This window comes from Balaenoptera acutorostrata, chromosome 11, assembly GCF_949987535.1.
Source record: "Balaenoptera acutorostrata chromosome 11, mBalAcu1.1, whole genome shotgun sequence".
NCBI lineage: Eukaryota > Metazoa > Chordata > Mammalia > Artiodactyla > Balaenopteridae > Balaenoptera > Balaenoptera acutorostrata.
In genome coordinates, this window is record NC_080074.1 from 63,602,872 (window position 1) to 63,630,643 (window position 27,772).

Consider the following 27,772-nt stretch of genomic DNA (forward strand, 5'->3'; position numbering starts at 1 on the left):
GGCCCCTTGTCCGGCCACCCCCACTGCCCAGTCCCGCTCCCGCCCGCGGCGGCCGCAGCAGCCGCAGCAGTAGCGGCTCCAGGATGGTGAGCGCCGCTGCCCCCCAGCCCCGGCCTGTCGCCCCCGGCCCGCGCCCCAGCCCCGGGGCCGGACGCCCCCCCAGGCCACGCACACTCACCTAGGACCCGGCCGGGATGCCGAGGTACGGGGCCGCGGGCCCGGCGGGGGCAGGCACGGGAGCGCGCGGGCGGGCCGGGGTCAGGGGGTGGTGACCGTTCGTTCGGTCGGGGTGTCCGGAGCTTTGTCCGCGGGCGCGGGGCAGTGCGAGGGCCGGAGAGGGCGGGGGCTGCGGGGCGCGGGGTTCAACGAGGCGGGGGTCGAAGGGCAAGGCCAGCGAGAGACCCCAGCGGGTGCGTGGGAGCCGAGGGTCACTTCCCGGGGGGAGGGGGCGGGCAGAGAAGGGGCTCTCCTCTCCGCCGCCGATGGGCACCCTCTTCGCCGCCCCCTTTGGTGCGGAGGCTGCAGCAATAGCGAGCAGCAGGCTCTGGGGGGAGCCTGCGGGATTGGGGGTGGGGAACCAGAATTTGCGGGTTCGGGTCCCAGAAGGATCCAGTGTCCGGAGCCCGAGGGCCGGCCCGAGGCCCCTCCCACTCCGTCAGGTCTTTGTCCAGCGGCCCCTGTGTGTGAGGGAGGGGGGTGGGGACTGGGTTCCAGGCCCGGAGATTCCCCAGCATCGTGACGGGGCAGTGACAGGAGACTGAGGCCACTTCGGGCCCTGCGGGTCCTGCGTCCCTCACGCCCAACCCCTGCCTTTCTTCTCTTCTGGCCCGGGAGAGCATAGCCCCCATCTCAGAGTCAGGGTGTTGCAGGAAGCAACTTACCTTCACCCGTGCGCTACAGGCTGCGAGGGTGACCCTCTGAGCTCCCGGCCCTCTCTCCCGAGAGCCCTTTAAACTTCCCCACTCCAAGAGCCCTCTCTTGGTCTGTCTACACGGAGATTCCCTTGCTAAGGAACCCGCTCGATAGAGGGTCCTCCGCTAGGGTTGGGCACACAGTAGGTGCTCAGCAAATGTAGGCCCCCTTCTCGGCCCCTGGGCGGAGGAGGCCTGGGAAGGGGTCTGCGCGGGGGCGAGTGTAAGTGGCCTGGAGTCTGCGTCCAGAGGCAGCCGGGAGCCCAGAGCGCAGCGGTGGGTGGACGGGTGGGTGGGCTGTTAAAGGGACGGTCACTAAATCAGGATTAGGCCGTGGGGCTGTCAGGCTGCCAGGCCCTGTCTCCATGGATACCTAATTTGGAGGAGAATAGAGGACGGAAGAATGTTTGTGTTGTCGTCCGCGCGGGCTGCCGCGGCTGAGCGGACTCCAGCCCTCGGCCAGGCAGCGAGGAATGGGGATCCGTTTCGAAGCCCACTCTGGGCTTCCGCGGGGCTGGAGAACTTCTCGGTTCTCGGGGCCCAGAGCCTTCCCTGTGGAGTCGCTGGAGTGGGCCAGGTGATGCAGTGGTCCAAAGAACTCTGACCCTGCACAGGGGAGCCCCAGACCCTTCCAGAGCCCAACCTGAACCCCTGTGCATCGTCCTGGAAGCGGCCGGGCTGGGGTTCCTCAGAGCCCCCATCCCGGAGCTCCTAGCCGGGAGCAAGCGCCGTCCTCCGCTGCGCTGTGACCCCGGAGGACGGACGCGCTGCGCGGCTCGTGGCTGAGCGCCGCGGGGACCCAGCCGCACGCCGGTACAGGGGGCGGGACGGGACTTACTGGGGTGGGCGAGAAAGGGGCGGGGCCTACCGGCCAGCTTCGCTCCACCGGGTGACAGGCCTCGTAAATCCCCCTCTCCCATATTTAACGCCATTTCATTTATTTCCACTTGATTCCACTGGTGTCCTCAGCAACCACCCCTGTAAGGAGCGACCCTCGTGCCCTCCCTGTAATATCTTCTCGAGGAAAGCCCTCTTGCGCCAAAGGGAATTAGCTCTGTGGGGCAGCGGAGTTGCTCCGGGGGAGGCCCAATAACCCCCACTTTTCAGGGGGACCCCCGTCTCCTCAGGAGAAGAAGAGGAGGGCTGAGAGACACAGGGATGAGTTTGACCTCCAAGGGCCTGAGGGATTTTCGGACTGTGGTGTAAGGGTGGGCTGGGCTGGGCTGAGGATCCCATGAGTGGACAATTCCACTGCGCCGACTGGAGCAGGGCAGGAGAGGGACCAGACTGGAGTGTGTTGTTCTCAGAGCCCTTTCCTGCCTTCCTCCTGGTCATCCATGGCCACAGCTTTTTATGGAGCAAGAATCCCCTCCCCTCCCCTCCCCTGCCTGGGCTGCAGCTTTATTGCTGAGACCTCAGACTCTCTCCACGCAATTTCACGCCTCTCTGCCTTTGCTCTGGCTGTTCCCTCGGCCAAATGCTTTCCCATTGTCCCTGTCTCTCCACAACCTCCTCATTCTTCAGGGCCCGACTCGGATGCCACACTTCCTCCATATACCCTCTCCAGAGCCCGCAGCTCTTGTCACTTGCTCCTCCCTACATGTTCTCCTAACCCTGCACCTGTGCCTCCTGTCAGCCTCTGAGGCTGAGTCCACACTAGGCTCTTCCTCCTGGAGGACAGGGGTGGAGCATATACTTCCCCGCGCCCTGTCCCCACTGGGGACGCCTGGCACCTTGTGGATGCTCCATAAATATTTGTTGGCTGAATAAAAGGGGTTTTGTAAGGGCAGCCTGCAAAGCATGGCATCTGGACACTTCCAGGCAAATAACTCTGTGCTCCTGGGTGGGTGGAGACCCCTGGGTGGGTCTCTTCCTGCTCCTCATTTGCTGACCCTCCCCCATCCCCAAGTCCGGGGAGGACTTTGCCCCTTCCTTTCCCCACAGACCAGCATTCTTTCCCTGCCATTATCATCCTGTTAAACAGAGAGGCCAGTCAGGATCCATATGGATCACATTAACAATTGCTTATTATCTGGGCCAAGACTGCCCCCACTCTCCACCCCCAGCTCCTACTGCTGCAGTTGCTGGACCCTTAGGAGCCCAGCCTTCCCCCCTCCCCCTCCCCCCACCTCGGTCAGCCAGGGATCGCAGGGGACAGGCTGGTCTCCCTTGCTCTCCCTATGCCTTCTAGCAGAAGTTTGCTTCTTCTTGACTTGGCTGGCAGCTAATGACTCCTCTACCCGATTTAATGAAAACCAGGTTCTTTGCGGGAGCATGGCTGAGTGAGGTTCCAGGGCCGCTGTGGAGAGAGGTGGACCTGAGGCCGGGTACACCTGTGGTCCACAACACCGAGAGCCTCTGCCTTCCCGTGGTCAGAGGCTGTGGGCTGGGGTAAGCCCCACTAGGCCGACCATGGGGTATACTGGTGCCTTCTGCCATCTCAGCCCTGGGCTGGCCCTGCTCCCTTTTTGGAGCTGGCAGGCTAGTGAGGAAGATCAAGGCAGGAGAGACCCTACAAGGCTATGTGGGTCCCAAGCCTTATGCTGCAGTCAAAGAAGCAAGAAATCTTAGAGTTTTCCAGAGTAGCTACTGAGGTTGGCCTTGAAGGATGAGGAGTGGAGTTTATGTTTAAATTCATGTAGCCCAAGAATACTAGGAATGGGAGGGGTCTTCAAGATTACCCAGTCCTGGGTCCATAACTTTTTTTTGATTTACCGACCCCTCAAAAGCCATCCCCAGAAAAATGCACTTCCATCACTCGATACTAGACTCCGCCTTCTGCTTTAGAGGGTTCTTGGACCCCGTGACACCCATGGGAACCCTACATCAAGAAACCCTCACCCCAATCCAGACCCCCCTGAAGTGCTGAGAGCAGAGTGGGGCCTGCAGCCCAGCACTCCTGCCCTCCACTTGGTGCTGTCTCCATGGAAGGTTGACAGGATGAGCCAAGAGACCAGGGGTATCGGACGGAGCTGCTGGGCCAGCCTTTGAGTGGGAAAGGTTCACACTGCCTGGGTCGGGGTATGGGCTAGTCACCTCTGAATGTGTCACCTGGAGAGAGGAGGTCCAGGGGTTGTTTTGTTTTAGGACCCACTCATCCCCAGGAACAAGGATGAGTGGCAAGAGAGTCTAGCTCTTTTCTGAGCACTCTCTTAAGCAACTTGATGAATCATAGGTAATATTTACTTACATAGTGCTTATTAAATATTCTATATCTCATCTGAGAAATGGGACTAATCATGGTGCCCTCCTCATAAACATTATCGTGAGGATAATGAGCAGGAGCCGGAAGCCCTGAGTCCCAGTCTTGAAGGGCTGTGGGCCTGTGAGGGCCTGGTCAGAAATGCAGGGGACAGTTCTCAGGGCTATACAGATCTCCCTTAACTTACGATGGGGTTATGTCCTGATAAAACCATCGTAAGTTAAAATTATTGTAAGTCAAAAACACATTTAATACACCTAGCCTACTGAACATCATAGCTTAGCCTAGCCTACCTTACAGGTGACCAGAAAACTTCCATTAGCTTACAGTTGGGCAAAATCATCAAACACAAAGCGTATTTTATAACGAAGTGTTCAAAATCTCATGTAAGTTATTGAAGACTGTACCGAAAGTGAAAAACAGAATGGCTTAATGGGTGCAAAATGGTTGTTTTGCATCATTTGTTTACCCTCGTGGTGGCATGGCTGACTGGGAGCTGCGGCTCACTGCCACTGCCCAGCATCACGAGAGAGGATCCTACTGCATATTGATCGCTAGCCCGGGAAAAGATCAACATTCACAATTCAAAGTACGGTTTCTACTGAATGCGTATCGCACCACTGTAAAGTCAAAAAGTTGTAAGTCAAACCATCGTGAGTTGGGACCGTCTCTGATTGCTGATGATGTTGACATTTTCCTGCTTGGGCCAGCCAAGGAGAAGGGATTGCAGTGGAAGCCATCCAGGTGCCTGGCTCTCTTTTCCTTTAGTACGGAGGCGTGGACAGTCAGCCTTTGCAATTCACCTTGGGGACTGGTGGTGGGGTGGGGTGTTCTCAGTGAATGGTAGCGTTAGGCAGTGGCCTCGGACCAACCTCCGTAGGCCCCAATCCCAATTTATGATGACCAATCATGCGCCCTACCCGAGGGGCCAAGCCCTGGGCTGCAATGACCCTGCCACTAATCAGGTCTAATTGCCCTGGACAAGTCACATACTCTGTTTGTGTCTCGATGTGTTCATCTGCAAAATGGGGGTAAGAACACTAGTGAGTGAGTTCATAAGTGATAGAGGTGTTGGTTTCGCATAGTGTGTCCTTTGTCTCTGAAGTACATGCCTACCTCTGGTGACCCACTCGGTGATTCAGAACCCACTGCAGAGAACCAACTCCCAGCATAGGAGCAAGGAGAAAGAGGGGACATGTGTGTGAAAGTTCTGGCCCAGGGCAGGGCTTGCCCAGGTCATCTTTGAAGCTCTCTCCAAAGTAGATAGAGTCGGGGCAGGAGCGGGGCTCAGGAGGTGGGTGAGAGGGGAGCCAGCTTGGCTACTTCTGGAATCCAGAAGGTGGAAGCTGCCTCCCCCCTGCCTCCCCTCACTGCCTGGCAGATTCAGGCCACCTGATCCCCTGCCCAGTGCTGGAATTAATCAATCGGGGATGGATGGGAAGATGTGGCAAAGAGGCTGCATTTTGTTCTAAGGAACCTGGGTCAAGCACCTGCTGGGTGCTGGCACTGTGCCAGGTCCTGGGCGTATCTCAGCCAGGTTCCAGACGGTGCCCAGCCAGGGCTGGGATTCCTGGGCCCCTGAGACTCCCCACACAGTCCCCGGGCACCTACCTACCAGCCCCTGAGTGGGGCTTTCCTGCCTCGGATCTTCCATAACAACCCTCGGCTTCCCATGTGGCCTGGAAGGAGCAGAGCGCATCCTTAGCCCTGGTGCTGTTTGCTTTGCTACAGGCACCCCCGTGAAGCACTGCTACACTCACCTCACACTCAGCAGGGCCCTGAGCCAGGCGCAGATACTTTATCTGGGCAGGCTTTCATCCAACAAGCATTATTTCTTAAATTTATTTATTTATTTATGGCTGTGTTGGGTCTTCGTTTCTGTGCGAGGGCTTTCTCTAGTTGCGGCGAGTGGGGGCCACTCTTCATCGCGGTGCGCGGGCCTCTCACTGTCGCGGCCTCTCTTTTTGCGGAGCACAGGCTCCAGACGCGCAGGCTCAGTAGCTGTGGCTCACGGGCCCAGTCGCTCCGCGGCATGTGGGATCTTCCCAGACCAGGGCTCGAACCCGTGTCCCCTGCATTGGCAGGCGGATTCTCAACCACTGCGCCACCAGGGAAGCCCCAACAACAAGCATTATTTCTGATGTGGTCCCACTTTCCAGGAGCTTACAAGACAGTCAAGGACCAGCGAACAGGCAAAAGGATAGGCTAAGCTTTCAGAACCGCTCTCCTTGTTTTCCCTGCGTAGGAGGGAGCCTCCGAAGGTGCTTGAGCTGGGGAGCGGTGGACAGGACCCAGGATGGGAATGGAGAGGAGAGACTTGGGAAAAGACCACTTCCTTCACAGCAGGGCCTTGCATCTTCGGCAGAGTCCCGAGGAGACTTCTTTTTCCTGAGGGAGGCTGTTCATAGGTGACAGAGGCCCTAATTCGGGCTCTTCCTCTCCTCTCTGCAATTTTTCTGGGTCATCCCCACTTACATGTCTAATAGGCACTGCAAACCCAACAAGTCTAAAAACTGAACTCCTGACCACCCCACCCGGATGAGGCAGCTCCATCTTTTTGACAGTGGGAATTAGGAAACTGGGAGAGTCCACCTGCTGCTGACTGGCCTGTTGGGCCCTTGGATGCCTGAGAGTCTGGGGTGTTTTTTCTTCTTTCCAGGCCAGTGGGGAAAGAAAGCTGGCGAGATTCGGGTTATACTGCAAAAAGACACCTCCCCCTGCCTCATGTTCTTCCACATCTACCTGGTCTACCTGGAGGTTTCTGTTGGGGCAGAGGGGCTCCAGTGGGACTTTGGCCACCAGGGGGGATCGCCCCTCCCACCCAGCTCCTCAGAGAGACAGCGGTCATTCGTGGCCAGATGCTCACCCCTCTAGGAAGGGGCTCCTTTTCCAGGTGACCTGTGTTCTATGTGGGATGGCCATTCTCCTGTCACCATCTTCCATACCGTAGCCCTCTCGGGTCAGAGTTTTGGGGTTTGAGCCCCTTATTGGGAAAGATGGAGCTGCCTCATCGGGGTGGGGTGGTCAGGAGTTCAGTTTTTAGACTTGTTGGGTTTGCAGTGCCTATTAGACATGTAAGTGGGGATGACCCAGAAAAATTGCAGAGAGGAGAGGAAGAGCCCATCAACCTGCCCAAGAGTGCCCCTCCCTGTAGACAGCCTCTCGTGTTGAATGCCTCTACTGATGGGGAGCTTATCACTTCCAGAGACAACCTACATGTTCTCAGACAGCTAACATTAAGCCAAAAATCTTTCATGGCAGATTCGCCTCATTCGAGGATGGGGTCGGGGGGAGCCGAGGGCCTGCACAGAGCTGCCACCCAGCACCGTGTCCTAGCTTGGTGACTTCGACAAGTTAACTATGCCTCAGTTTCCTCCTCTGTAACATGGGAGTAACAGTCATACTTCCTTCCTGGGGTTATTGTGAGGATTACATGAGCTCATGTGCTTACAGCAGTGCTTGGCACACGTGCTGGGGTCCCAGACCGGAGCAGACAGGAGTTGCTGTGGTTGTTTGGTTTTTGCCCAGCACCATCCCCCCCCCCCCATTTCTCTTTCTGTTCCTGTGGCCCCGCAGGTGTAGGGGGCCACCCTCTCGAGGACAGCCCTGCCCACTCACGCCCAGGTAGACCGGCCAGGCTGCATAGCTGGAGTTACTCAGCTCGGCTCCCCCAGGGCTGGGAAGGGAGTAGGAGGGGGCAGAGGCAGCTGCTGGGGAAGCCTGGGTAGGCTGCCTGGGCCTGCTCCCTTACCGCTGCTCTGCTCTGGCCCTGTGCGGGGTGTCTCTCACACACCCCTATGCACGGGGAGGGGGGTATATTTGGGGCCTGGGAACATAGGATCACACAGACTTTAAAGCTTAAGCCTTTTGGAGGTCCATGCCACCCAAACTGACTCAAGTCAACCTTGGATCCTAAGCTTGGCTGGGGGGAAGGGGGTGGAGTCTGAGAGGGGGCCTTTGTCTCTTGGGCTAAACACCCGTGATCCGTGATCCCGGAGGAGCTCATGAATAGAGTTGTATTCCAATGTTATTAATTCCCTGTGTAGCCCCGTGTATTGAATATTTTAAGAATTCTACCCCCTCCCCAGGTTTATTAAGGTATAATTGACAAAGTAGTCCCATGTATTATTTGTTTCTTAATTGAGGTATAATTGACATATAACATTAGTTTCAGGTGTACAACATAATGATTTGATTTTCGTATATAATATGAAATGGTCACCACAATAAGTCTAGCTAACATCTGTCACGATATATAATTACACCTTTTTCTTCTCTTGTGTATTTTTATCTTATGCACTGACAAATACTTTTGAGAACAGGCCACAGGTTTACTAGACTGCACAAGGGGCCTGCGACTGAACACTGGTCAAGAGCCCTGACCTCTTCCCCCTCCCACAGCCATGCAGGGCCAAGTCCCAAGGGACGAGGGCCCCCAGATGCAGATCCACGAGGAGACAGGCACTGGGAGGGTCTCACCCAGCCCCGGGGAGCAGGCCAGTAACCCCAGTGACCACAGCCTCCTCCACCAGTGCCCGCTGCTGTCCCCACTCTGTGTTGAGAAGCCGAGTGCTCCCCAAGATTCCCAGGGACAGGAAAAGTGTGGCTCGGGAGGAAGTTGGGTCTGGCAGGGTGGGTTCTCAAGAGGGACCTGAAGGGGCATGTGACATTATCTGGGCATTTTCTAAGTTGGACACAGGGCAGAGAGGGGGCAGGGCCCTGGGGCTCCTCCTTCTATTGGCAGAGGAGGAGTGGGTGAGAGGTGCTCCAGGACACAGGGCAGCAGGGCCAGGGGTCAGGCAGGACATCCAGGGAAGCCGTGGGCTTCAGTCGTGGAGCTCAGTTCTCAGTTCCCCCCACGGTCCCACCCAGCAGTCGAGAGGGGCAGGACAGGGGCCTTACACTGCAGGTTGATGCCTCCACTCTGGGGCCCAGCTTGGAAAATGCCCTTCTCTCCTAGGGGTCTCTCGAGCGCATTGGATCCTTTTGGCGCCAGAGCCTCCCCGACCCCGCCTTTTTCAGGCTGAAGTGCCTGGCCAGGCCTCTTGGGAGCCAAGTCAGAGCCAGGCCTGGTGTCTTGCCCCAACCCCTGGCTCCCTCCAGCCATTCTTGAGAGTACCACCCTTCCTTCACTGCCCTCATGCCAGCCTGGGGGCATGCTGGGACATGCTGGTTCCCCCATTTCACGCCGGAGGAAACAGAGAGGTTGAGACACTTGCCCCACATCTCAGAGGCTGACCCACTCCCTGCATCATCTGAGCCCTAGGAAGGAGCTGGGACTGTGACCTCCAGATGGACCCCTGGGCTTGCCAGGTGGTCTCAGAGACCCCCAGCCCCAGGTCAGTCTTCAGACACCTGCCTAACTGAAATCACCAGTGAGTCCAGGCTGCATTTGAGGGTCCCTGGGAGCAGCCAGTGAAGGTGAGGAAAGGAGGAAGAAGGGAAGGAGTGTGTCCTGCTGTCCAATGGGCTCGCACCATAAACCCCTCCTAGCAGTCTGTTGGGGGGACTCAATGACGTCATGGAGATCGAGCTCTGGGCCCAGGAGGCAATGGCCTCTGGGAGATAGCAGCCTGACCCACCAAGCCCTCCGGAAACCATGGACATAGGGTGAGCCCTCCCTCCCTTTCTGTCCTGTCCCAGGGCCCAGCAGTTAAAGCCCCCGCTGACCTGCTCCAACACAGCTCAGGTAGTGAGAAGAGGGCGTAGTAGGGTGGGCTGTGCTGCCCTTAATGCAGTTACCAGCCCCGAAAACTCGCTTTACTTGGCCTTGAGGAAAATTCTACTTGCTCAGTAGGGCCACTCTCAAGCAGGCATGGAGAGAAGCCAATCAGCTTTGCTAACCTTCACTGAGGGCCGAGTGGCTGATAGCCCAGAACCTCCCGGAGCTGTAGGTAGTTTAAAAGAGGATGCCTGTTAACCAGCATGGTTTTCTGTTACTGAAATTTCAGGCAGCCTAAATAAAGCAAACAAAATCGAGGTAGGTGGAGACAAATTGAGTTCTCTTTGGGGGAAGGGGTAAGGGTGATAAGTAGGACAGTTCTCCCTACCTGCTGTCTCCAGGGAGATAGATGAGTTGGGGATAGGAAACCCGTATTCCTTGCCCTGTGTTTCTGGATATCTTCCCAGCCTGCGGAAGGGGTGAGATTGTGTGGCTGGAAGGAAAGGGCTTAGAGCATCTCCCAGCAGCTACAGCCACCAGGATGAGGATCAAGAGAAAACATGGAGGGGCTGTCGGAAAGAAGGGAGTGGGCAGGAGAGTAGGGCTTCAGAGCTGGAAAAGTGATTAGCAGCTCTGATGAGGCTGAAGTCAGCCCCGGCAGCCCCGGGGCAGCACAGGAGAGAAGAAGAGCTGTCATTCATAGAGGGCAGACCTGACGAGTCCCACCAAAGGCAGCCAGATGACAGTGGGTACAGGCAGGTCCCCAAGCCCTGGGAATGGGTGTGCCTCATGGGGATCGGGGATGGGACTGAGTCTGCAGATAAAGCGTTGGCTGCCTGTGTCCTGGGTCTGGCACCCCAGCACCTTCTGCAAGAGAGGGGAAAGCCCAGGAGCCATGCCCAAGTTCCTAGGGGAGTAGATGGGCCGTTTGATCAGTGAGTGTGTAAATTGGGATTTTATGGATCGCTTATTCACTGCTGGAGCTGGGGCCCCCAAATTCCTCTGTGCCCCAGAATGCTTAATTTAGTCCTGAGCTTTCCTCTGGGAGAGGAGGGAGGACAGCTCCCCACAGGCCCCCCTCCCCTCCCGCTGTGTCTCCTCCCAAGGCCCCAGGCTTTGTCATTGCAGGTTGAGCAGTTCAAATGTGCTAATACACTCCCTGGGGGCCGCTGGGCAGTGGGACTTACCCTTCAGTGCTGTGATTGGCTAGAAAGACCATGGGAGGGAGTTCATGGCAGCAGCTGGGAGTGTGTGTGTGTGTGTGTGTGTGTGTGCGCGCACGCGCGAGCGCGCACACGCGCTGTGCGCCTGTTTGGGGGGGTGGTTTGAGGGAGGCTGTCCATCCTGCTTAGACCACTGGGCAGAGACAAAGGATCTTCATCTAGCCCGCAACGAGGATTAAGTCCAGAATAAGCCACGTCCCTACCTGGTCAAGCTGGTTAGGGAGCCCACCTGTCCATCTTTACACCCTCTTATTACCTCTTGACGTGGTGGGACTTATTCAGTGTGCGCTGAATGGATGGATGGATGAGTGACCACATGACTGACTGCATTTTTAACTGGGGTTGTGTCTGCTGGAATAATCCAGCATCTACAGATTCCTAAATCTCCCCCTAAGATTCCTAAGTACCCCCCCTTCTCTGACTGCTGACACAAGGGCGGGCATGAAGGACTGGCCAGGCCTCAGGGGACACAGCTGTGACCCCCAGACTCTGTTGCACTGGAGAGTGCTTTCACAGTGGTCACGTTTTTCCCTGCCGGCCCCCATCTGTCCATGGGATTTGATGAGGATGAGGATGGTAGGCGAGGGGGGATGGGTGTTGAGCAGCTGACGGGGGAGGGAAGGAAGCACAGCCTGAAGGGCCAGATGACAAACTGCCCTGTCCTACTGTCCTCTCCTCTTCAGCCTGCCCCTCCTCTGCTGGTGGCAGGCGGGACAGGCTGGGCTGGCGGGGAGTGGTGCGTTCAGCTCGTCTGCCCTCCCTCCCTGGCTCCTGGGGAAGCTGGAGTCCTGAGGAACGGAATCCGAGTCCTAGGGATGTCTTACCTGGAGACCCTAAGAAATGAGACTCCATTCAAGTTCAAGAGAAAGCGGCGGAGGCTGCAGCTGTAGTGGGAGGCACCCCAGCTGCAGAAGCAAGTCCTGGCTGGGATGAGAGCAGCACTGTGCCGTGGAACTTTCTGCAGTGATAGGGGTGCTCTGTGTCCGCGCTGACCATGCAGGTGCCACTACCCCACGTGACTAGTGAGAGCTTGGAGTGTGGCTAGTGCTGTCGAGGAAATTCCTTTAATTGAATGTCACTTTAATCATACATTTTTTATTTTTAAATAATTAATAAGTAATCATAAGTGATTTAATTTTAAATAATTAGTACCTTTTAATGAATTTAAATAGCTCCCTGTGGCTAGTAGCTGCGATGTGGGCAGCACAGGATTAGAGGCTGTGTTCAGAGGTGGAAGCCAGGCTCTTGGGTGCAGATCCCTTCCTGCCTGTGTGACCTTAGATGGGGTTCTTCGCAGCATGCGGTGCCCCCTCCCCAGTCTGTCAGAGCACCCCGGCCCCAATGCGGGTGGGTGACTGAGCGGCCCTTAAGAGGTCCTGGCCGGTGAGGGGGCCCAATACCCAGGGACAGACCAACAGCCCAGGGTGGGAAAGGAGTGGCTGTATAGAGCTCTAGACTTTGAAGCATCTTAGAACTTCCTTGGGGGTGTCAGTCCTAGAAGGCTTCCTGGAAGAGGGGGTGGGGAGCAGGCTTGGGCTGGAGCTGTGCCTGAGAGCCTAGCCCTGAGGGGGCCCTGTGTTTGGCACCCAGGCACCTTGGCCAAGGCTGAGATAGGGAGGGGCTGACAGCATGGGCTGAGAATCTCAGCTTCCCCTCTTACTAGCTGTTGTGACCTTGAGAGAATCACTCCCCCTTCTCTGAGCCTCCATTTCCTCTTCTGTAAAATGGGGAGAATATGTTTATCTAGCAGGGAAGTCGAGAGGATGAAACTGAATGGTAATTATTCAAGTTCTCTGCAAACACTAGAAGCCTGGGAGAAAGGGAAGGTTTATCCTCAAGGGTGCTCGGCCCCTGGCCTGGCCTCTCAAGACGACAACAGATGGTCACAGCTTGTCTGTGGCCCTGACCGCGGACACAAGCAGGGATTTCTGCACTCTCCCCTCCCCCCAGCGCGTGTGCACACACACAGCCCAGATGGGGGCTGCTTGGCCAGCCTCCTGCTGTTTGGCATTTGACATATGAGGAGTCCGGGGCCAGAGCACACCCCACGCCCCCTGCCACCCCCATCCCAGAGAGGAGCCAGACTGGCGGGGAGGCCTTACTACCTTGAGGAAGCAGGATCCCAAGGGCCCTGATCTCTTTACCATGTGTCCGGTGGCCTTTGATGGGAATTCCATTGCCCCTTTTGTCCTCTCCCAGAGGCCTGGCTGGGGGAAGAGAGGAGGAGGAAGATTTTTGGGGGAAAAAGAAAAAAAAAAAAAAAAGAAGGCCAGGTTGGGTTCCTGGGAGGCTGGGTGTCCTTCAGCTCCATCCAGATCAGGGCTGGGTATTTCCTCTGGTGTTCACAGACACGGATTCCCCTTCCAGGCAATCCCTCCCCATCCACTCCTGAAGTAATTCCCTGGCTTTGCCTCTTGCCACCCTCAACAGCTCATGTGGGCTCAAATTTAGTCACCTGGATTTTTTTCTTTATTTGGACACAGAAGCACTTTCAAGCCTCTTTGCTCATCCATCCATCCATCCATCCATCCATCCACTCTACAGAGTCTATTAAGAACTTACTGTGCGCTAGGTACTGTCCTAGGTGCTTGGGATATGACAGTGAACAAAACCAAGTACCTGCTTTCTTGTAAGTTTCCAGTGGGTACAAGAAGATAAAGCAACAAGTAGGTCAGATTATGATGAGTGCTACAGAGGACATCAGGTTGGGGGGTCAGGGTCTCATGAGGTGACAGTTGAGCAGAGGCCTGGAGTGAGTGAGGGTGTGAGCCGTGCAGAGATCTGGGGAAAGAGTGTCTCAGGCACAGAGTGCAGCAAGGCCAGGGCCTCTGAGATGGGAGAAAAGCCAGTGTGCGGGGAGCAGTGAGGAAGCCAGTGTGACTGGAGGGGAGGCGCCAGGGGACAGTGGTGGGAGGGGAGGCCTGGAGGTGAGGGGAAGCAGATGGGTGGGATGAGGTCGGCTACTAGGGGGACCCTGGCTTTTATTCCCAGTGAGATAGGAGCCTCTGGAAGCTTCTGGGCAGAAGAATGACATGCTCAGACGTGTTTTCAAAGGTCCTGTGGCTACTGCGTTGCGACTAGAGAGTGGGGGACAAGAGTGGACATGGGGAGGGGAGAGTGGGAAGCTGCTGCCGTCCTCTGGGTAAGAGATGTCGCCGGAGTGGTGAGAGGTGGCTGCAGTTTGGATAGATTTGGAAGCCGGGGCCAGTCTGATTTGCTGGTCTGAGGTGTGAAGGAGAGAAGTTAGAGGTGACCCCCAGGTTTCTGGCCTGAGCACCTAGAAGGGATGAGGCTGCCATTTCCTGAGGTGGGGAGGACCCAGGGTGGGAGTAGTGGGTGGTGGGTAGGTCGGGGGTGGGTGAGAAAGTCAGAAGTTTGATTTTTGGACATGTCAATTATGTCCATTAAACATTTAAGCGGGGAGGGGTCAGGAAGAAGGTTGACTATGCCAGTGGGGTGTGCATGGGGGGGAACTAGGCTGGAGAATCCTCAGTGTACAGCCGATGGTCAAGGCCGTGAGCCTGGATGGGGTCTCCAAGGAATTAATGTGGAGAGAAGGCTCCAAGGACTGAGCCTTGGGCTCAGCAAGGCTCAGAGGGGAGGGGTGAAAGGAGGGTCTGAAAGAGGTGGAGGAGGAGAGGGGGCGGGGCGCCCAGTGAAGAAGCTTCGGGAAGGAGGGGGGATCGGCTGAGTCCAATGCCACTGAGCTGAGGACTGGCCATCTGACTGACTGTCAGACTTAACAGCGCGCACTCAGACAGCTGGAACGCTGTGTGTGAAAGCCGGGATGGAGGGTGTTCAAGAGAGAATGGGAGGGGAGGAATCAGAACTTGTAGTATAGGCATCTTTTAAACTCTTTCTTGCTTTTGTTTTGTTTTTTTATTTTGGTAAAAAGCAAGCAGAGTGCAATAGGATGTAGTTGGAAAGGGATCAAGAGATCCTCTTGAGCTCCCCCGACCCCAAGATGGGAAAAGGAGCAGCATGTTTGCGGGCTGATGAGGATGACCCAGTAGACGGGGCAACTGATCATGCAGGAGAGGGGAGACTTGAGGGAACACAGTCCCTGAGCACTGAAAGGGGATGGGATCCAGGCGCAAGAGGAAGAACAGCCTGTGTTCTTCTTGCCAGGAGGGACTTTCTCCAGCTCTCCCCAAAAGGCAAGGGGTCAGTTAGGGCTGGAGTGGCCAAGGAGGATGCATGAAGGAGGAAGGACCTGCCATGGGCCTTGAAAGATGGGAAAGAGCTAGTTGGCACAGGGAGAGCTTTCCAGTGAGTGGACCTGGGTGAGCAAAGCCCTGTGGGCTGGAATGAGCAGGGCTGTTTTCCAGGTTTCTTTTGGCTCCGACCATTCCCACCTCCTGGCATGTGACCCCTTCCTCATCTCCCTATGGCTCTCCCTTCCCCCTTCCCCAGCTCCAGTTCTCCATTTTTCCAGCCAAGGAGTGAGTTTAGGGACATGGAGGGGAGTGTTGAGATCTGCTGGGTGGACCCCTGCTCCCCTCCAGGGTCTGCTCCTCAATTTGTATCCTTGCCTTACCAGAGCCTGTGGAGGTGCGAAAACGCTGGCCAGGAGGAGGAGGCCCTCTTTCTGACCTTGGGCAAGCAGGACCTCCTCCCTGGGACTCAGTTTTATCATCTGTAAATACTGTCTGCTTAGGTGGGGTGTGGGGTGGTGAGTGATGACACGGATGCGCCAGCACTCCCTGCTCAGCTCGGCTGCGAACACAGCCCCGGGCTTTCTGTCTGCAGAGACGCATTTTAGGCGCTGCTCTGATTCCCCACCGAAAATAGGCTCCACTGCCGCCCAACTGCCAGTATTAATTCTTTTCTTTTCTTTCTTGCTCTTTCATTCTTTCCTCCTCTTTCCTTCTCTTTCTTCCCTTCTTTCTTTCTTTTTCTTTCTCTCCATCCCTCTTCCTTTCCTTTCTCTTCTCTTCTCTTCTTTCCTATGACCATAACCACTTTCACCTTATCTTCCCTGTGAGATGGTAGAGTTGCAAGGAAGGGTTTGATCCAGTTTTGCCCCTGTGACAGCTGCTGCTCAGTGGCTGGCACTCTGAAGGTATATGAAAGTGTTTGGCTGGCTGGACGGAAACAAGACAGTGAACCTGAAGAAAATGGGCTGCGGCCCTTGTGGCGCAGAGTTTTGTAGCTGCCTCTCTGGCCTCCTCTGGTTCATCCCCTAAACACTTATTGAGCCCTACCCATGCTAGGCCCTGTGTCTAGGGCGGGGTGCTGGGGGTCCAGCTGTGCTGGGGGAACAGCTTCCTAGATAGTGGGTGCAAGGGCTGAGGCAGGTGACCTGTCCTGTCCTCCAGAGGCTCCCGGGTGCCCTCCCTCTCCTCTCCTCTTGCAGTAACTGGGGGTTGGCACGAGGGAGCAGGGCCCAGTGCATGGGGGAACCGTCCCCTTCAAGCTCTGCCAGGCAGCCAGAGACCCCCCGGGGCATCAGTTGTGAGCGGGAGACAAAAAGCCTGGGACAAAAGGCCTGTGGGAGCCGTGGTGAATAGATTAATGAGATTTCCATACGAGGCCCAACAATGGGATTCTCCACTCCAGCCCCTTTGTCCCAGGCTGAGATAATGGAGCCCGAGGAGCTGGCCCAGGAGGGTGACATCGGCCCTTCTCCACCCAGGCCTGGAGCCGCCACACAGCTGCCCCTCCTTCCTGCCCCGCCCCCAGCCCTGTGGGTCAGGGAATTCTGAACCAGAGAACTTCTGTGAGATGGGGAGGGCGTGTTAGGGGCCCCCTTAGGGAGTCGGAAGGGGGTGTTGACACGGCACGGTTGGGGTCCCTTCCCACCTCAGCCTGTATAAAACTCATTGAAAGGGTTCCTAGTGAGAGCAAGTTTGCTGTCCATCATCTACACCATCTCATTTGACAGCTGAAGAAAGTGAGGCTTGGAGAGGTTGGGTGTCTTGCCCGTGGTCACACAGGGACAGCTCAGGGTGTCTGCTGCCTCTAGATGTCAGAGTGAGGGTGGAGGGGCGTGTGAGGGAGAGACATTCTCCCCCTGCGTGTCCCCCTTTCTCTCACACTGCTTCACTTCCAACACCAGCCAGTTCTGGGACACCAGCTGGGTGTCCTACACATTTAACTCAATTCTGACACAATCTACCGGAGGCAGCGGCAGATCCCACCGGTTAAGGGCCCAGTCCTACAAGACTGCTTCCTTCAGATGCCAATCACGAGTCTGGGCTGTTACCTGTGCTTCTGACCAGTGGGGTGTAAATCAGAGGTTCCCACGACCCCCTCCTCCAGTTCGATTAATTTGCTAGAGTTGCTCACGGAGCTCAAGAAACCAGTTTACTTACTAGATTATTGGCTTATTATAAAAGGATTTAAGTCAAGAACAGCTGGATGGAAGAGATGCAAAAGGCAGGTATATGGGAAGATGCATGGAGCTGCCATGCCCTTTCCCAGCAGCCACCCTCCCAGCACCTCCACGTGTTCGCCAACCCAGAAGCTCCCCCAACCCCGTCCTCTGGGGTTTTTGTGGAGGCCTCCTACACAGCCAACAGCGATTAAGCCATTGGCCACTGGCGATGGAGCTCAGTCTCCAGCCCCTCTCCTTTTCCTGGGAGGTGGGGTGGGGGGCGCTGAAAGTTCCAACCCTCTAATCATGGCTGCTTCCCCTTGCAACCAGCCTTCATCCTTAGGTTTCCTAGGAGCTTTCCAAAAATGACCTCATTAACATAAACTCAGGTGTGGTTGAAAGGGGCATGTTAGGAATCGCAGGACACCAATTTCATCTTTATTGCTCTGAAGCTATTTCAGAAACTCGGAAAAGAGACCAACTATTATAATGAAAGATGCTCCCGTCACTCTTATGCTTAGGAAATTCCAAGGGTTTGGGGAGCTGTGAGTCAGGAACAGTGGATGAAGACTAAATATTGGGCTGGCCAGAAAGTTCGTTCGGGCTTTTCTGTAAGATGTTACAGAAAAATCCGAACGAATTTTTTGGCCAACCCATATATATATTTCTTATCGTAAATCACACTATCACAGCCTGTGTCAGACCTGATGCACGGAGTGTCCTGGGCCTGGTCCACGGGGATCAGAGAGGCCCACGAGGACTGATATCAGTGCATTGAGTGCCTTGGCCATTTGTAAAGGCCCAATCACTTCCCTCTTTGATCCTGGAAGACTTCCTACAAATGAGGGGAGGGTTTTATAGGATTCTTTCCTCCCCTTCCATCCAGCAATTTTTTCTGTTACTATTTATTGACCACCTATGAGTTTGAAGGACTGCACTCTGTGTGTGGAGTCAAGTGGAGTTCCAGCCTCCAAGGGTCTGCAGAGAAAGAGCTGCTTCAGGAGCCTGACCTCCTTTGCTCCCCAAAGAGTACAGTTTCAAAAAGTGGTGTTTTCTCCACAGAGTCCCAGCCACCCCTAGCGAAGGCCACACACCCAAATAAGGAACTGTCTGCCCAGCCTAGGGGTGTGAGTGCTTATCAGATGGCAAGGTTGGGGGTGGGGAAGGGACAGCTCTACTTGGGCTGTTTTGCAGTGAGAGGGCACATATTCTTCTGCGTGTGGGGCACAGTTAACTTGGGATCCCCCAGGGGGAGGTGCTTCCAACTGCAGGTTTGAAGGGTAAGCATACAGCACTTGAAGCATAGCCACATTCCCAGGTAAACACCGAAACACGTTTCCTTAGGGCCAAGGAAACGATCCTTGGTGGAGACTGTGTCATGGCCTCAGGCTCTTCTCTGGCTGTAAGTACCAAGGGCTAGACCAGGGAGATAGTGCAGCCAAGAGGTCAGGGCCTGGGCCCTGTAGTTAGACTGCTGGGGTCTGAATCCTGCTCCCCTGGGTAACAGCTGTGTGACCTTAGGGATGTATTAATCTCTCTGTACCTCAGTCTCTTCATCTGCCAAATGGGGATGATGACAGTAGTATTTCTCATTGGGCTGTTGTGAGGGCTACACAAGACAGTGCATAAAGCACAGAGAAGGGGCTGGCTCTGCCCCTAGTGGGGACAGAGAGGAAATGGCATAAGGACCAGTCTATCATATCAGAGCTGGAACATTCTTCACATTCCCCCAACCCCAAGGGGAAGTGACTTGTTCGGATTCACTCAGCAAGGTTGGGCCGCTGCTCAGGTTCCTAATTTTACCATTTGTCATTCTACTTTATATCCGACGCTGGACTGTGTACTTATGTTATCTTTTTAAATCCTCATGGCCATTCTGCAAGGCATATATTATGCCCTTTAACAGATGGAGAAATTGAGCTTCATTGAGGTTAGGCAGGCTGCTCAGGCTCACGCCGTAAGTGTTTGAGGCTGGATTCAAACCCAGGTTTCTCTGATTCAAAACCCATACCTTCCCCCGAGTCCCCCAGGCCTTCCGTCATGTGTAGCTCAGCTGACGTAGGGACTGCAGTGTGCCCTATGAACCTGGGAAGGAGCTGGGGTCCCTCTCCAGGGGAGATCCCTCCAGCTCGTGCGGAAGGCTGACTAGCAGCAGCTTGGGCGGGCCACAGGCAGGCCCCGCCCCCCCACCCCACCCCCACCCCGGCTATCACTGCAGGCAGAGAGTGATGCTTGAGGGAAGAATGAAGGAGAAGGGCAAGAGCGATGGGCTGGTAGTTAGTGGGGGACTTAGGGTACAGGAAGTCTTTTTGAAACTGGGAAAGAATTAAGCTTGCTGTGGGGATGGAGCCAGGCCATGGTAGTGGGGAAGAATAGTTAATTAACGGGCAAGGTCCCAGCCTGGGTTGGGGTGGAGGGACCCTCAGGCCGCCTGGCCTGCAAAATGGATGCAGATGTAGATAAAGGTGAAAATAGAAGGCCAGAGGTGAGGGAGACGTGCCCCTGGCGAACGGCCTGGAGCGGAAGGCCGGTATCTGAGGGGATTGAGGGAAGGGACAATCTCAAAGTGGGTGGGACGAGCTGCGGTGGACAAGGGCCCCTTTGGGCAGGGGCTAGGAGAGCCTGGAAGGGGCTGAGCCCGGAGCAGATGAGATAGACGGGTGTGCAGCTGGGAGGACAGGTTTGGAGGGCCAGAGGTAGTGGGTTCCTGGAGTCCACAATGGCTGAGGTGGAGTGGTTCAATGCGGCCCAGGGCCTGAGTGCTTGGTCTGGAGAGTGGGGACCTGAGTGAAGGCGGCTGCAGGCCAGGGCAGGAGCTGGCTGAGAGGGGCAGGGAGGATACTGCATGACAGCGACGAGGAGGAACAGCGGATCTGGCAGTGGGTGAGGGAAATGTGTGTGGACAAGTCCAGACCCAGAGCTTTCCTTGCTGTGTCTATGTATGTCCTTCTGGGAGGGGCCACCCTTTACCCCCAGCATGCCCAGTTTAATAAGTTCAGGGAAAGTGCTCTCATCAAGTTCAAATCTCTTTCCCCTATATTAAGGAGCCAAAGCTCCTTATCTATATTCACAGATAATAGTGAATTAAAAAAAAAACAGGTTTGGGGGGCTACATCATAACACAATTTTTGCATTTGTATGACTCTGATGTTACCACATATGACCCTGCAAGTAGAACCACTTGGGATTTCTGATATCCCAGGACATTACCTCTTTGACAATAGGTAAAGCCTCTGTTCTTTGGAGACCCCTCAGTAGGAGCTGCATATCTGCATCCCTCAGACCTCACCCTCAGTTCTGCTGTCTCTGCTCTGCTCTCTCGCCATTGGTGGCCAGGATCACCTCTCAGATGGAGGCGAAACAAATCTAAGAACTCCTCTTTTAAAGATTTAGTATCTGTGGCTCATGCCTTCCCTAGGGCAGCGGGGATGAGAGTAAATAGTTTTATTTTCAAAGACTGTCCTCACCCACTGACATCAGGTTACAGCCATAAGAGGTGATACAGTCAGGCTGCTGCAAGTAAGGGCAACTGTGGAGAGCCTCAGAAGCGGTCTGATTACTTTCAGCCTCTTCTACCACTCCCCCCACATATACCCACTTGCAAGGCTCCAGGGACCCAACAGTTCTTGGTGCTCCCCCTAGGCTTACAGCATATGGTTATGTAGGTTGTGCACTGCACAGGAGCCCTACTTCTAAAGGGACACAGTTCACATCATAGACGTGGTAGATTTGTAGATTTATTATGATTTTCCAGAAGGTGGCAGTAAGGCATCTTGAAGGAGGAGAGAGGGCATATGAACTATTCCAGCCCTGGCTTTCTCAACGCACTGTGCTCTGCATCTTTGAAGGGGCTGGAACCCTCCAGCCGGTCTGGTCAGTTTTGGTCTCTCACCCTTCAAGGTCCAGCAAAGATACCCCTCCCTGGTGAGGCCTTCTCAACCAGGCATGGCACGTTCCCCCGAGCCCTAGAGCTCTTGGCACACACCTCTGTTTTCCCACCTCATAAAGGATGTTGTCTGTCTCCTCCACCTGGTTGAACCATCATATTCACCTTTCAACCTGCCCCCATGCCCAGCACAGCTCTTAGTATGTGCTCAATAAAAAAAAATTTTTTTTTAATTTTATTTATTTATGGCTGCGTTGGGTCTTCGTTGCCGCGCGCAGGCTTTCTCTAGTTACGGCGAGTGGGGGCTGCTCTTCGTCGCGGTGCGCGGGCTTCTCATTGCAGTGGCTTCTCTTGTTGCGGAGCATGGCCTCTAGGGCGCACGGGCTTCAGTAGTTGTGGCATGCAGGCTCAGTAGTTGTGGCTCACAGGCTCTAGAGTGCAGGCTCAGTAGTTGTGGCACGCAGGCTTAGTTGCTCCGCGGCATGTGGGATCTTCCTGTACCAGGGCTCAAACCCATGTCCCCTGCATTGGTAGGCAGATTCTTAACCACTGTGCCACCAGGGAAGTCCCTCGATAAAATTTTATTGAAGAAAGAATATTGAACCTGTAAGGTTAACTTGTCTTATCAAAAGCTTAGGTTTGAAAAATAATCATCAGCAAAAATCTTCTCTGGCATGTCATGGGCCCATTTAGTCTTTGAGGTGTTATCCTCGGATCAGGCCAACCAGTTGGAGCCATATGCCTGGAGAGTGCTGTTCCCCAGGCCTTGAATCACTTTTACCAGTGTGGCCCACGCCTAGACTGGTGCTGAGGGACAGTGTACAAAACAGCCGTGTTAACGCTTCTGCCGTGTTTACGGCACGGCCACTGAAGAGGCCACTTTTATTACATCTCACCGGTCGGCTTCCTGAGGTCCATGAAAAAATGTTCCATGATCTCTATGCCAGGAACATTTTTGCTTCTTTTGAGTATGATGGTGTTTTTTTTTTTTTACTTTGCAAGGTGAGTTATTTGGTTCCTGGGAAGCTCAGAGACAAATTTGTGACCCACTTTCTATGATGTGCACTAACTTCGCACTGCTGTGAACTAACTTTGTCCCATTTTCTCTAGAAGACATATATGTCTTTTCTAAACAAACTTTTTGTACTGTAGTGTAACATTTTGTGAACGAGGCAGGTGGCAGCACCTGCTCTGGGCACCCAGTCGTCATGGGCAGAATTGGGTCTGGAACCCAGGTGCTCTAACTTCATCAGGTAGAGACTAAAAGAAACCAAGTAGAAAGGAAGTGAATGCTTCTGGGTCAGCCTCTGGGGTTTCCCAGGGATGATATGGTGCTGCCACTGACACTGGCATCCCTCACTTCAGGCCCAAAGGGATCCCTGGAGCCTCAGGGAAGGCTAAGGTGAACAGAGCACTTAGGACTATCAGACTGCGGGGCCACCGCTAGGCCAGGGGCCTTTACACAACCCCAGTGCCCCTGTAGTGCCTAGCACATGGTGGGTGTTTAGCAAATATCTGTTACTGAATGAGCCCCACCTGGGTTTGACTACTCCCAGGGCTGGGGGCGGGGGAAGGGAGGACTACCCATTGCCTGACCCTTCACTACAACAGGTCTAAAAGTAAGGACCATGTGTCCTAGAGGGCAGGGCTGGAGGGGCCAGGACAAAACAATAGTTGTTACTTAGAAGGTGAAGTTAGGGCCAAACATGTCATTTTCAGATCCATCTTGGATCTGCGGAAAGTATCTTCAGATAACTTTAATTGTGGGACATGAGGGACAAGTCAAATATGGTGTTTCTGGTGCCAGAAGACAGCCTGGGGAGGGTGGAACGGTGTGGGTGGATGCCGGAAAACCAACCTGTCCCAAGCTAAGGTTTAAGAAGATCGGCCTGTGGCTGGCAGTCGACGGGTTCTCGGAGGCTCTGCAGGGTCTCACTAGACTCTCCTCTCTCTTGCCTGAAGCTCTGTCGAAGATGCACTGGACACCGGAACACGCCCAGCCCCTCAACCAGTGGCCAGAGCAGCACCTGGACGTCTCCTCCACCACCCCGTCGCCGGCCCACAAGTTGGAGTTGCCCCCCGGGGGTCGCCAGCGCTGCCACTATGCTTGGGCACACGACGACATCTCTGCCCTCACTGCCTCCAACCTCCTCAAGCGCTACGCAGAGAAGTACTCGGGGGTCCTGGACTCGCCTTACGAGCGCCCCACCCTGGGCGGCTACGGCGACGCCGCCTTCCTCAACGGCGCCAAGGGGGACCCCGAGCCCTGGCCGGGGCCGGAGACCCCCTACCCCTTGGCCTCGCTCCACGAGGGCCTCCCGGGAACCAAGTCGGGCACTGGGGGCGGCTCCGGGGGCCTCGGGGGTTCCCCGGTTTTAGCCGGTAACCTGCCTGAACCCCTCTACGCCGGCAACGCGTGCGGGGGCCCGTCGGCGGCGCCCGAGTACGCGGCGGGCTACGGCGGGGGATACCTGGCGCCCGGTTACTGTACGCAGACCGGCGCCGCGCTGCCCCCACCGCCCCCGGCCGCGCTCCTGCAGCCCCCGCCCCCGCCGGGGTACGGCCCCTCTGGGCCTCTGTACAACTACCCAGCGGGGGGCTACGCCGCGCAGCCGGGCTATGGGACCCTCCCACCGCCGCCCGCCCCGCCCCCGGCCCCCTACCTAACCTCGGGCTTGGCGGCGCCCACGCCCCTGCCCACGCCCGCCCCGTCCCGGCCACCGCCCTCCTCCTACGGCTTCCAGGGGGCCTCGGAGGCCGGGGTGTCGCTGAAGCGCAAGGCCGCCGACGAAGGCGCCGAGGGCCGCTACCGCAAGTACGCCTTCGAGCCCGCCAAGGCCCCGGCGGCCGACGGCGCCTCCTACCCCGCCGCGGACAACGGCGAGTGTCGGGGCAACGGGTTCCGGGCGAAGCCGCCGGGAGCGGCGGAGGAGGCATCAGGCAAGTACGGTGGCGGCGTCCCCCTCAAGGTCCTGGGCTCCCCCGTCTACGGCCCGCAACTCGAGCCCTTTGAGAAGTTTCCGGAGCGATCCCCGGCGCCGGCTCCCCGCGGGGGCTTCGCGGTGCCGTCGGGGGAGCCTCCCAAAGGTGTGGACCCGGGGACCTTGGAGCTGGTGACCAGCAAGATGGTGGACTGCGGGCCGCCGGTGCAGTGGGCGGACGTGGCGGGCCAGGGCACGCTCAAGGCGGCGCTGGAGGAGGAGCTGGTGTGGCCCCTGCTGAGACCGCCCGCCTACCCCGGCAGCCCGCGCCCGCCGCGGACCGTACTGCTCTTTGGGCCGCGGGGCGCCGGCAAAGCGCTGCTGGGTCGCTGCCTCGCCACGCAGCTGGGCGCAACGCTGCTGCGCCTGCGCGGAGCCACGCTTGCCGCGCCGGGCTCTGCTGAGGGCGCGCGCCTCCTCCAGGCCGCCTTCGCGGCTGCGCGCTGCCGCCCGCCCGCCGTGCTCCTCATCAGCGAGCTGGACGCGCTGCTGTCGGCTCGGGAGGACGGCGCGACCGCCGCGGGCGCGCTGCAGGCGCCGCTCCTGGCCTGCCTGGACAGCGGCTGCGGCGCGGGAGCCGACGGCGTGCTGGTCGTGGGCACCACCTCGCGGCCCGCGGCCCTGGACGAGGCGACTCGCCGGCGCTTCGCTCTCCGCTTCTACGTGACGCTGCCCGACGGCCCGGCCCGCGGGCAGATCCTGCAGCGGGCGCTGGCCCAGCAGGGCTGCGCGCTGAGCGAGCGGGAGCTGGCGGCCCTGGTGCAGGGCACCCAGGGCTTCTCCGGGGGCGAGTTGGGGCAGCTGTGCCACCAGGCGGCGGCCGGGGCGGGCCTCCCGGGGCTGCAGCGCCCCCTCTCCTACAAGGACTTGGAGGCGGCGCTGCCCAAGGTGGGCCCTAGGGCCTCGCCCAAGGAGCTGGACTCGTTCATGGAGTGGGACAAAATGTACGGCTTCGGACACTGAAGGCGCTCCGTGAGGCCGCGGGAGCCGCCGCCCCCTCCCCGCCCCTCTGTTCGGGAGGGACGTCTTTAACCCCACCGGGCTGGGGGGTGCGGAGTGAGGGATATGGGGTGGAGGAGAGAAGGGGGCTGCCGGTGGATGGTTTTTGTTCGTGGGAAGGAAAATGCTTCTGCTAGGCAGATAGATGCCGTATGCGCTGTGTACTCAGGTTTTTTCCTATTTATTGTGGACGGGAAGCTCGCCATCTCCGCCCCGCGGACGGCCGGCCCGGGGGCCGAAGGAACTCCTGCTCTCTCGCCACAATCCTTTTGTCTCCTTGCTCTCTGAATGGCTCCCTCCCCCTCTTCCACTTCCCCCTTTCTCTGCGTTCGCGTAGTTTTCTTTCCCCGTCGCTTTGTCACTGCGTTCGCGTAGTTTTCTTTCCCCGTCGCTTTGTCACTGACCATACCTCCCCCCCATCCCCCCGCCCCGCGCTGGCCCTGTTTCTCTTTTGCTCCTCCCTCCCCTGTCTCTCCATCTATCACCCTCTGTGCTTCTGTCTCCATCCCTTGCTCTCCAGCCCCTCTTGTCTCTTGGTCCCTCTCCCTGCCTTCTGTCCCTCACATTCAAAGACTGCAGTGTCCCTTTCAGGAGATATGGAGGTCTAGGGGCTGAAGAGGAGGGGTAGGGAGTCCCCTCCCACCCCGTATCCCTCACCCAGCTGAAACCTTGGGTCTATGGGAGTCAAGCAAAAAAAAAAAAAAAAAAGAAAAGAAAAGAAAAAAGAAAAAACCACCCAAAGAAGGGTTTTTTTTTGTTGTTTGTTTTTGAGGGGGGAAATCCCAGAAATGTAGCTTGTTTAATATTTTAGGCCTCTTATTTTTGTAAGATGTGTAGAATTTGCTGTTTTTCTTTTTCTTTTGACAACTCAGGAAGAAACTGACCTCAGAAAGAATGTTAGATTTTGGCTGCTCTCCTGTGTGTGTCCCCACCCACCCCTTCACCCCCAGGGAAGCAAGTTCTCCCAGAAGACTCAGAAAGTGAGACCTTTCTGAGTGGGGAAGAGGAGAGGAAGACCCAGAGGCCACACTTAAACCCCTGTGCTTCTTGGGACAGAAGCAGAATGTATTGCTAGGGCTTCCTGCTCAGGTCCAAGGTTGTAGGTAGGGGTGAGGGGGATTGGGTTGTGGAATTTGGGAGGAGGTGGGTCTTGTTCCCTTCCTGCTGGGCCCACCCCTCACCCTCAGCTTAGTGGGGTGTTTTCTGTGGAGGGTTGGTTATCCAGAGTTGGGATGCCCTTGTCTACTGCCTGCCCTAGACCCAGAAAGTAGGCTGAGAGGGCCCAAATGGGAAGATGACCCAGGCAGAAAGTCCCCAGAGAGGTCATCCCACCTGGCCCTTGTCTAGGCAGAGGTCTCCTGTAACTTACGCTAAGGAGATTTCCTTGGGAGGGAAGATAGTCTGGCCACAAGTGTGGTTGGGCACAAAACTGACTACAGACTCCGCCTCCCGGGCCTGCTGGGAGGCCCTGAGGAGGGGTGAATGAGCATCCGTTACAGGAGAAGGTTCTGTGGGGACTTGTACCTCTCCCATTCTCATAGGGTCCTAGGTCTAGAGCTCCAGGGGCTATGAGAGGGTGAAAGAGATGGGCAGGCTGTATTCCCCTGAATAAACATTGGGGGTTTATTCTCAGTCCCACCCAAACTTTCCCCCGGAAGCCCAGGCTTGGGCGCCCTTCCTCGTGAGAACCGTATTCTTCTTCCCACCAACTCTCCTTTGATGGGGCTTTGGCAGTTTGCCCCTCCCCCTCAGGGAGCCCATTTCACAACTCTGACCTTTGGTCCAAAGGTGGGGGGGACAAGCTGTCACCCCGAATCTTCTTTCTCCCGCCCCAGCCACCTTTCCTGTTCCTCGCCACCCTTACAGCTCCTGCAGTCTCTGTACCACCTCCCACTACTAGCTGGAAGGAAGTCCGTGGGGGACATTTCAGGTGCCAAGGTGCTGAGGGCCTGTGCTGGCTTAGGAGTGCTAACAGGAAAGCTGCTCTGTTTCCCCCCCTTTTCCCCCTTGGTCCCTGGCCTTCCACTCCTTGGAGCTGGCTGATTGCAGGGCTTTGGTGCCTCAGAAGCAGTGGGTGCAGGGTCTTGGCTCTGAAAGGCCCTTGCGGGGAGCAGGAAGTGAGCAGGTCCTCTCAGGTGTGTATGTGTGTATGGGGGGGGGAGGGCATTGGGGAGGTGGGGTTGGGATCCCAGCCTTCCCTTCAAGAGGCAGGCAGCTCTGGGGGTTGGGAGAAGAGCTCACTGACCAGGACCCAGGGCCCCCACTGCCTCCTCTCCTGGCCTCGGGGAGCTTTGCACAAGGAGACAGCCTCCAGTCTATAGCACCTACCTCATGGGCACTGCGGCGGGTGGGGAAGGGCAGGTCCAGCTCTGGCAGTGTTTGGGGGGGCATACCAAAGAATCCAGGGGCAGGGATGGGGGGAGGGCAAGCTGGCCCTCTCCTTCCTCTGCCCAGATTGGGGTTGGGGTCCTCTCCTCCAGCTGTAACCATTTCTACCTCATTTTGATGCGTGTTGTACATGGACGTATTTATCTCCTGTGTGACGATGCTCTGCAGTTTGGTCTGTCTACCTCAGAAAAGACTGTATTTTAA

The 27,772-nt window shown here is 56.5% G+C and overlaps 1 protein-coding gene across 1 annotated transcript; it reads left to right on the top strand.

The window, feature by feature from the left end:
• Positions 1 to 27,322, top strand: FIGNL2 (fidgetin like 2). Its single transcript, XM_057555914.1, has 2 exons — positions 1 to 202; positions 23,163 to 27,322. The coding sequence occupies exon 2, from the start codon at positions 23,174 to 23,176 to the stop codon at positions 25,142 to 25,144; it is 1,971 nt and encodes a 656-aa protein (XP_057411897.1). The 5' UTR covers positions 1 to 202; positions 23,163 to 23,173; the 3' UTR covers positions 25,145 to 27,322.
• The last annotated feature ends 450 nt before the right edge of the window (positions 27,323 to 27,772 follow it).